At 44.7% G+C, this 9,668-nt stretch overlaps 2 protein-coding genes across 3 annotated transcripts; both read left to right on the forward strand.

Annotated features, from left to right (window-relative positions):
- The first annotated feature begins 637 nt into the window (after window positions 1-637).
- LOC117643581 lies at window positions 638-2,265 on the forward strand. The gene is made up of 3 exons (XM_034382540.1): window positions 638-967; window positions 1,082-1,210; window positions 1,297-2,265. Exons 1-3 carry the CDS (start codon window positions 824-826, stop codon window positions 1,489-1,491), a joined length of 468 nt encoding a protein of 155 aa, XP_034238431.1. The 5' UTR covers window positions 638-823; the 3' UTR covers window positions 1,492-2,265.
- A 258-nt stretch (window positions 2,266-2,523) lies between these two features.
- LOC117643580 (histone acetyltransferase KAT2A) lies at window positions 2,524-7,443 on the forward strand. Of its 2 annotated transcripts, none has more exons than XM_034382537.1 (16): window positions 2,524-2,668; window positions 2,952-3,265; window positions 3,362-3,485; window positions 3,564-3,709; window positions 3,812-3,952; window positions 4,039-4,172; window positions 4,251-4,442; window positions 4,609-4,715; window positions 4,817-4,940; window positions 5,022-5,145; window positions 5,244-5,455; window positions 5,571-5,791; window positions 5,875-6,035; window positions 6,113-6,340; window positions 6,436-6,526; window positions 6,603-7,443. In XM_034382537.1, the coding sequence occupies exons 2-16, from the start codon at window positions 3,038-3,040 to the stop codon at window positions 6,794-6,796; spliced, it is 2,427 nt and encodes an 808-aa protein (XP_034238428.1). In that variant the 5' UTR covers window positions 2,524-2,668; window positions 2,952-3,037; the 3' UTR covers window positions 6,797-7,443. The 2 variants fall into 2 exon arrangements, with proteins under 2 accessions (XP_034238428.1, XP_034238430.1); XM_034382539.1 differs by having other exon boundaries at window positions 5,247-5,455.
- Window positions 7,444-9,668: the final 2,225 nt, after the last annotated feature.

The following is a 9,668-nucleotide window of genomic DNA, read 5'->3' on the forward strand; positions in this document are numbered from 1 at the left end:
CCGCCCCGGAGCGTAGCTACGCGGAGCAGCGCGCCTGGAGTGCAGCGCGGAGACGCCCGTCAGCGCCAGGCTTCCTTCCCGGAGTCCCGGAGTAGGACACGCAGCACGCTGTCTCTCTCGCACCCTCCCGGGCAGCCCCTAGAGTGCGAGAGAGACAGTGCTGTGAAGCACGGTTCGGAATCAGCCCCCAGCGGCACGGCGTCGCTTTCGAGGGAGGAGTGTCCGACAAAACGCGCTGAAAGTGACAGGCCGGCCGCGCGGTCCTCACTCCTCACATCACTGACGTGTCAGTGACGTGTCAGTGACGTCACTGTCAGGAACGGAACCAACAGCAGCGGGTTCCTTCTAGTTCCTTCCAGTGGCGTGTAGGGCTGCCCGTGAAGAGCAGACGCTTACCCTAGCCTGTGGCAGGGGCAGGGGTGAAAATAAAGTAAAGGTATCATTTGCTAAAAGCGCGAGGCACTCAGCATAGGATCACTGGAAATTCGTCGAGCAAGTTCAAAATACGCAACAGTACAAAAAGGAAAGGGGCACCGGTTGGTGCACACAGTGGCAAGAGTTGCGGTGGAGAGGAGCAAGTGTAGCAAGTGGGGAGTGTGGGAGGAGGGGGAGGGACGGGGAGGGAGGGAGGGAAGCATAGCGGGAGCGGAGGGGAGATGGAAGCCCACAGGCTGCCAACGAACAAGTCAATTTTGTAATTCCGCTTTTCTTCCAGTTGTATGAATCCCCGAAGCTTCTTGTCGGTTGATTTCATTAACGTCGCCGTTTGTGTTCTCTCTCACCTGTTTTTTCTACGCCTGCTGTGGGCTAGAAACCCGTGAAAATGGGGAGCGACGACAAAGCTGTGATCACAGGGTTTATTTGTCGCCTCTGTTCAAGGATGAACCGTTTTGTCGTTCACATCTACGGAGATGAGGGCGTACAGATGCAATTGGCTCAAAAGATTAACGTTTATCTCCCGATAACGGTAAGTAGGGGTTAGCGCCGGCCCTGTAATGGCTTGTTTATGTGTGCCTTTCAAGGTGCTTTGAGGTTATGTTATGGACAGCTTTGACATTTCCTGGACTCTCGTCTGCCGCAGGTGAATCCCAATGATCCACTTCCCAAAACAGTGTGTATATCCTGTATTGACAGCCTGGAGGCACAGCATGAGCTCATGGAACAGTTTAAGTGGGCACGACGTAGAGTGCAAAGCGCAGGAAAGACCCCAGTAAGGCAATATTTTTCTTTATTTTCAATCATTATTTCATAAATTGGAGCTTCCTAACTTTGTGGTGTTTTCTCTTTCCATTGCAGACAGCACAGGAATGTGCTAGACATCACTCACCTAGACCTCCTGATGATGTTCGAACTCAGTCTGTCATCGTGAGTCCATCAGACATAAGCAGAAGTTCGAGACACACTGACAGCCCAAGACCTCAAAACCAAAGTGCCCAGTCTGCATCATCAGCAAGCCATAATTATGATTCGTCTACATCAGAACCACATTGAAAAATCATCTTCTTTATTTGTATCATGTTTCACCTTCTCTTTTATTAAATTATTCTGTCTATGCTGTGTGCAGCAGTGCTTTTAACAATCACTCAATAATGGTCATGTTCTGTTAGAGTTTCTTGTAACATTAAACCTAAAATTTATTACTTGTAATCAGTGTCTGTTTCCTTATGTGTGAATAACTTGAGTTAAAACTTCAAAACATGTAGCAAAATGCTGCCAATTTGTTTTAAACATACGGAAAGAGGTCTTCTTTCTCACTGTTCTACAAAATATAGGTAATGCACTGTTCGTCATCTTGGAGAAAATGCTATTTTCTTCAGGAATCATAAATTTTTTGTTCTTTCTATCTTATCCTCTTTGTACTTTTAATGAAAGCATTGAAGAGCAAGGAGACTTGGCTGTGAAACTTAGTTTGATCATTACCTTATTTTGTAGATTAAAGGTCTTCATTTTGTTTGTATGTATGTGGGTAGCTAAGTTTGGGAAAGATTTGCTAATGAGTTAAAATAATTTCATGATAATAATACTTTCACCTCATCTGTTTTCGTCCCCTTCTTTTCTTGTGATATTATTTAAGTCTTATGTTTTCTGTGTTTTTCGTTCTTATTGCATGAATGGAAGAGAAACAAAATTATCATCTTTAAGTTTATTATTTAATTACAATTTGTTAACCAATGTAGTGGAGCAGTAGACCCTAATAATACTTTGTGTGTGATACTGGCTCATTGCAAATCATAACAACTGGAATAAAAGGATACTCAATATTCATTCTCAGCAACTTTTATTTGTCATGGTCATGAAACATAAGTTGGACCATCTACAGCAAACCTCCTTAGTTGAACAAGACAGTAATTCGAATCAAATTTTGCGCGGTCCCTGCTCCCAAGCTGCTAACATTCCAAACCTTACTCCCAATCACCAAAATTTCTCCTCTCGCTAACGAAAACAACCGAGCGCATTTGCAATGAAATAAGAACCACATGAAACGTTTTATTGAAGGGGATCGGTTTTTGAAACTATTATATTGTTCATTGATCCCTGTTGGTTATTAATTTCGTTCATGAGGTTGGTGGTCATGGATCTACGCCACGCCTGCGAAAACAAATATGGCGTCAGTAAATATTCAAATTCGTTAGTTTTGTTTTGGTAGTATGCTTCAAATTTCTCTTTTGTGAGTATTCCACGGTTTAGGATCCTTCCAATAGGTTCTTATTTATTTACTCATTGTATGGGTTTAACTTCCTTCTCCTTCAAGTCGTTAAAAGGTCACTTTTCAAGTGACTTTTATATATTGAACCGGTGCCCTAACCTTGTTTTATCTATTATTTCATTGTTTATTATCCTCCCAACAGTTTATTTTTGTTTTTGTTTTTAATTGTAGACTTTATTAAAAATATGCTCGTCTGAGTTATTTGTTATTTGCTCAAATTTGGTTTTTCGATTTGGTTTTTCAGGTGATTTCTCAGGCTTAATGGAAGGAATATGATTGTATGAGTTTGTTCATCTGTGGTCTTACTGAAGACACAAAGCTTACAACAATATGATGTCTAGTAGTGGGGTAACAACCCCTGAGCCAGGAACTAGCTCCACTGAGGAAGCAGCTAGAACTGGTGTTGGAGGAGTAGTCAGTTCTCAAGCGTCAAGCCAAGGAGATCAAGTTCCCCGTCCAAACAACAATGTCCAGAGGATACAACAGCGAAAGAAACAGGTGTTCAACTGGCCACATAGTAAAAAGTTTCTTAAATTGGCTATTTATTCAGCTTGCCAGGTAAGGCTTTCCAAGTGTTTGCTTATTAGAATTTCTTGTTCTATTTTGGCTTTGTTATGCTGGAGTTATGCTGAGTTAATGATGTCATATTCTTAGGCTGATACCTGTAAATGCAATGGATGGAAAGCTCCCACACCTCTTGCCCGTTCACCTAGAGCGGATGCATCCCAGCCGCTTGCAAATTTCACAGATCCTTGCCGTAGCTGTACCCATGACTTACGTAAGTACCCAAATAGACTGTTTTTGAATGGTCTCTGTGAGTGAATTCCCATTACTAATCATTCTGCCCCTTTTGCAGGCTCTCACGTTACGCATCTCGAATCACTGGATGAAAATGAACTGAATAAGTTACTTGGTATGGTTGTGGATGTCGAAAATATTTTTATGGCCATGCATAAAGAGGAAGACGAAGAGACAAAACGAGTTTATTATTATCTTTTCAAGGTATTTCTCTCCTTTTTCCTGCATCTTGCCTTTTACATTGATAACATTATTTGTCACATGCACATGTTGTTCGTCAATTTAATTTTAATCCTATTTTTGTAGCTCTTGCGGAAATGTATCATGACCAAAACAACACCATCAACATCTGAAGGACCTCTAGGACAACCACCATTTGAAACTCCAAGTATTCATCGAGCTGTTTCTAATTTTGTACTGCTGAAGTTTGCCAACACCACTCAAAGGGTAAATGTGAATTTTTGGTATCATGTGTACCTGTGCAATATAATCTTAAGTTTCACTATAACTAACAATTTTAAACAATTATTTAGGAATATTCTACAATGTCGGACTTGGCCAAGATGTTTTTGCACTGTTTGAATCATTGGAATTTTGAATCTCCCAGTGTTAAAAAGAACACGGTTTCAAATGAAGACTTCAGTCTATACAAAATTCATTTCACAAGGTAAGTTTGTTGCTGGTATGTTTTTAAATAGTAAACTTCAACCATTTTAACTCACACCTGCTATTGTCTTTATTTTAGATGGCTTGTGTTTTGTCACATTCCTGCATTTTGTGATTCTTTCCCTCATTCTGAGACTACACAAGTGTTTGGTCGATCATTACTTAGATATGTTTTTCGATCTGTACGACGACAATTAAAAGAAAAAATTAAGAATGAGAAAAGCCGTATGCCTATGGAAAAGCGCTACCTTGTTCTCAATAACTTCCCCAGGTAAGGGTTTTGTTTTTTGACCTGTCCTGTATTTATTTATTTATCTATTTATCTATCTTAGATAAAGATCGTGATCGTTAATAGATCGTAGATAGACTAACAATCATTCATTAGTGGACTTTTTTTTCTGTGTGTTTGTCTGTTTAACCAACAATTTGGGTAATAGGTTCTTGGCTCAGCTAGAGGATGAAGTTTACTCTCCCAACTCTCCCATTTGGGATGTGGATTTCAAACTAGAGCTTCCTCCCCATTTGGCTCATTTGCAGCCTGGAGGCAAGTAGTAAATTCAACCATTTTTTGTTTTCATTTCCAATTACTTGGTGTGTATTTTCACAATAGAGTTCTAACAGTTTTTTCTATATTTTTTAAAATAGCAACAAATGCACGAAGACCAGGAGAGTTTGAAAAGCTTATGGTTCTGCCCAATGATAAGGATCAATTTACTACAATCAATTTAACACCTGGAGTTGGAAAAAAGCATGCCAGATCTGAGACAGGGTAAGACCAAATGAGTTCTGATCTCTGTTTGTTTGTCTGTTTCATCAAACAAATTTTTAAAGCCTTTTGGTGTTTTTTTAGGACACTGTCAGATCAACATGCCAAGCGTGCTCGGCTTGAAGACAGTATAGAAGATATTTCTGATCAAACTATTGCTCAAATCATAGCCACTATCAATGATCCTAGTTGTATGGCAGGACCAGAGGTTAGTTAGTTGAAAAGAAATAGATTTCTTAGCAAACAGTACTCACATATGTTTGCAATAAAACATTTTTTTTATTAAACTTTTTTTACCCCTTTAAGCAGCACTCAGTTTTTCCGGAAAATGCTCCTCGGGATGCAGCTGTCAAGGTGGAGGAATCCAAAGGCCTAATACGTTTCCATGTTGTTGGAAATTCCTTATCTCAATCTGTCTCAAAGCAAACTATGCTTTGGCTGATTGCTCTTCAAAATGTCTTCTCACATCAGCTTCCCCGTATGCCAAAAGAATACATTACTCGACTAGTGTTTGATCCGTAAGTTTCCGTTTTTCTTCTTTTTGTAATCGAGTTAGCCGCAGAGCCAACCTTAATATGTACCTTACTCTTTAACACCTGAGCAGAAATTAACTAAAATAAATTCATGTTGCAGAAAGCACAGAACTCTAGCACTGATAAAGGATAATCGTGCAATTGGTGGTATATGTTTCCGTATGTTCCCTGAACAAGGTTTCACAGAAATAGTATTTTTAGCTGTGACATCTAATGAACAAGTTAAAGGATATGGTACTCATTTGATGAATCATCTAAAAGACTACCACATCCGGAAAAATGTTTTACATTTCTTGACATTTGGTGATGAGTTTGCTATTGGTAAGATCTTTGGTAACTAGCAGCTCCTTGGAAAGTAGGACTGTTATTATTATTATTCATTATTATTTTGTTTTTGTTGTCAGGCTACTTCAAGAAGCAAGGGTTCAGTAAAGATATAAGACTGCCTCGCCAATTTTATCAAGGCTACATTAAGGACTATGAAGGAGCAGCATTGATGCATTGTGAAATTGACCCTAGAATAGTGTACACTGAATTTACTGCTGTTGTTCGTAAACAGAAAGAGGTACAAACATCATTTATTGTTGCTGACTGTTATTTAATAGTAAGCATGTCTTGACACTGACCCCCTTTTTGCTATAGATCATCAAGAAGTTAATTGAACAACGACAGCAAGAAGTTCAGAAAGTGCACCCGGGCTTAACATGTTTCCGAGATGGCGTTCGTAGTATTCCTGTTGAAAGTATACCTGGCATACTGGAGACTGGTTGGAAACCTGCTGCTCGTTCTACACGTGCTCTGCAACACTCTCCAGAAGAAAGTCATGACCATGAGACCCTGCAACAGACCTTACGTCAAGTTCTGAACACTGTGAGCTTTCACTCTCTTATCCTGGAGTTCACTAGAAATATTTCTGACAAAATTTTACTGGTAATTTTTTATTTTGTTTCTTGTTTTGTTCACAGATCAAGGGCCATAATTCTGCTTGGCCTTTCCTCAAGCCTGTAGACAAGAATGAAGTTCCTGATTATTATGAGCACATCAAGTTTCCCATGGGTAAGCAATTTCTCAGATAAGCAATGATAATAATACATTTACAGCCATCCTGAACATGGAATCTTTTGTCTCGTAGATCTGAAGACTATGGCTGATCGCATCAAATCTCACTACTATGTGTCAAGGAGGTTGTTTATAGCAGACATGACCAGAATTTTCACAAATTGTCGTCTGTATAACTCTCCAGATACTGAGTACTATAGGTGTGCTACAGTGCTGGAGAAATACTTCCAAACCAAAATGAAAGAATTAGGACTATGGGATAAGTAAGGTTACGACAGAAGTGATGATGTGAATCTGTAGTGTATGTATATAGTTCGACGCCATTGAGGCATAGCATTGTTTGACAATGTTCTGTCTTTCTATTTGTATAGTTACATGCTTATTTTTACAATGTACTGTTAGACATGTTTGTCTATACTTACCATGATTTCAGTGTAATCCTAGAGTACAACTGTATTGGGTTGTTCTATTATGTGCTTTTCATATGTGGTTTGACAAGAGTGGCATCAAGAAAGCTGTACACACAAATCTAGTCACCAAATTCGCAATTCCTTTATTTGCTGAAGCCAATTTTATTTTTGGCTTAATGTTACATTTGGGACTGATAAGCCAATGGCATTTTCCCTCTCGTCGACTGGTATTCATCCGATGTACTCTGAAATCAAACAAACAATGTTGCAACAACATTATCTTTGTAAATGGTAATATTTGAAAATTAAGATTTACTGTACAGAAAACATGAATTTACCTCTATATCTTCTAAAGAGAAACTGGACATTGTATTAGAATGCACTCTTCTTTGTCCTCTGTATATGTTATAAATTAGACTTCTTAATTTTGTAAAGAGAAATTATATCTTATTCTGTGGATGTATTCTTCATCCTTTGTACATCAATATATAAATATAAATAACATTTGGATGTCCTTACTACAAACCCACCACGGGCATCACCCCCTCCCCCCCCTTTTTTTCGGGGAAGTCCGCGCCCCCGCCTCCACTTCGTTATGGGCTCTCAATCCGGGGCGCAGCGCCGCAGCAGGGCGCCGTAATCCCTACCCAACAAACCCGACGGCGCGGCTCAGCGATGCGTCGAGGCGAATGCCTCATAAGGTGAAGAGGCCGCGTCCGCGTCGCTCGGGGCCCGCTGCCGCTGCCCGCTCTGGGCGCGGCGGAGTGGGGGCCGCGGCGTGGTGCGGTGCGGCTTCGGCAGAACTGCACTTGTGAACCGCGACGCCTATCTCTGCGCTGATTAAAACATTACGTACGCAGGGATTGGCCAGAGGAAATCGTAAATACCGCAGGTGGCGGAACCCGACAGCACTCGACGAGCGGGGCTTCCTCTGATCACCCGATTCCGGCGTAGGGACATATATGGCATTGCAGCCGCGCCTCCCATCGACCGGGGATATTGGGGCGGTGGGGCGACACGCCGAATCAGTGATATCAAATCTAGGAACTAGGAGCACACAGCAGACTTTCGCACACAGAGCGGGACAGGGTCAAAATACGGGATATTTTGGCCCAGCTCGCTCCAAAAGTGTTATGAGCTCCCTAGATGTGGAATCACTCAAGTGTTGTGACGGCGGCCGAATGAACGTCAGTGGCTAGGAGGGCTTACGCCTCACCATGAATTTGAATCCTCATCTCGCGTGATGTAAGAGGGCCTTCCGGGCCAACCGGGCCGCGCGGGGGTCTAGGCTCACGCCGCGGGGCATCGGCAAGTCGCCGTCTCTCTCGCACTCGTGGGGCGTCCCGGAGGGGTGCGAGCGAGAGGGAGCGACGGAGCGGGCGCAGCGAGCGTGCAAACTTGGGCAGCATCGTGTACCGGCACGCTGTGCGCACGCCGTGCACGCGCACGCGAGGCGACGCGGCCGTCGGTGTGGGGAAGCTAAGCTCAACAATGGGAGCGCGGACCCGCAGCAGGCCGCAGCGGATCATTCCCAACAGAGCGTCTCTCTCGCACCCGTTCGCGACGCTCTGCGAGTGTGAGACAGTCAGAGTGACAGGGAAGCTGGGCGACGAAACCGTCTCTCCAAACCGGCACCAAGGCGACACTGGCCGCGGGCACTGGCTGCTCGCTGCCGCCGCGCCACTGCAAGCTTGCAAAGCTTGGCGAAGCGAAGGTGGAGTCCGGAGGGGCGGAGGGCAGACACCGGAGCCGTCAGGCCCCACCGAGCCCTTCTTAATGAGCGGACAGAGCTTCCACCGGACACACGCGCGCATCACGCCCCCTCCTCCTTTTCCTTCTCACTCACCCACACACACAGACACACACAGACCTACACTCACAGGACGGTGCGCTCGCTCTAGTCCAACCCGATTTTTATCGCACAGAAAATGAGAAAAATGGCAGATTGTGCGCAATTACTCCAAAGCGCGGCGGTGGCGGCCTCTCGGGTTTGCTCGAGCATGGGGTCGGGAGAAAGAGAGAAAGAGAGGAACCCCCACCGCCGCCGTGGGGCCGTGGGGGCCTCCATGGAGGCAGGTGGCCCGCGTCCAGCCCGCGGCCGTACATGGCGGTGGCCAGCACGTGTGCGACGGAGACAGCGACATGACACACGGGGGCACTTCCTTCCTGCAGCCTGTAACCATAGTGTAGTGACTCCGAACAGAGTGTCGTCGCTCTGTCCCTCTCTCGGGCCGTGAGTGCGAGAGAGACGGAGCCACGACACTGCGACGACAGCAGCAGCAAGCGGCAGCAGGACTGCTCGGAAGCAGGCGGCTGCTACGCCTGCTGCTACGCCTGCCCTACGCCTGCCGCGCCGCTGCGTCCGTGCCCGTGCTTTACTGCCGCCGTGGTGCTCGCGAGGTACCCGCGATGGCGCGATCCCACGCCGCACCATCTAGTCACTCTTCCTGTCCAGCCTCTCTTTTCTCCCTCGTTTTAAATCTCCCGCCTGCCCGTTTTCCGTTGTCCGTTTTCGCCGCGCGGTCTCGCTTTCGTGTTCTGCGCGGCTGCAGCGGGCTGCCGCAGCACTTACGGTGCAGGGCACCCAGCCTCTTTGTTCACGCTCCAAGACCGGCGAGGGTGGTCATTGTTGTTATCTTTTAACAAACAAGCCAGAAAGGGCCCGAAAAACGTCCCAGCCAGCGGCGCCAGCGGCAACATTGCTGCACTCGCGTCAACTCCCTGCTGGG

This window comes from Thrips palmi, unplaced genomic scaffold (genome assembly GCF_012932325.1).
Source record: "Thrips palmi isolate BJ-2018 unplaced genomic scaffold, TpBJ-2018v1 HiC_scaffold_17, whole genome shotgun sequence".
Lineage (NCBI taxonomy): Eukaryota > Metazoa > Arthropoda > Insecta > Thysanoptera > Thripidae > Thrips > Thrips palmi.

Bases quoted from the DNA above. Each gene is read 5' to 3' on its own strand.
- LOC117643580 (XM_034382537.1), top strand. From the start codon at position 3,038: ATGATGTCTAGTAGTGGGGTAACAACCCCTGAGCCAGGAACTAGCTCC. The intron at 4,716-4,816 runs GCAAGTAGTAAA...TTTTTAAAATAG, and splicing joins GGCTCATTTGCAGCCTGGAG to CAACAAATGCACGAAGACCA. The intron at 5,792-5,874 runs GTAAGATCTTTG...TTTTGTTGTCAG, and splicing joins TGGTGATGAGTTTGCTATTG to GCTACTTCAAGAAGCAAGGG.
- LOC117643581 (XM_034382540.1), top strand. From the start codon at position 824: ATGGGGAGCGACGACAAAGCTGTGATCACAGGGTTTATTTGTCGCCTC. The intron at 968-1,081 runs GTAAGTAGGGGT...CGTCTGCCGCAG, and splicing joins ACGTTTATCTCCCGATAACG to GTGAATCCCAATGATCCACT. The intron at 1,211-1,296 runs GTAAGGCAATAT...TTTCCATTGCAG, and splicing joins AAAGCGCAGGAAAGACCCCA to ACAGCACAGGAATGTGCTAG.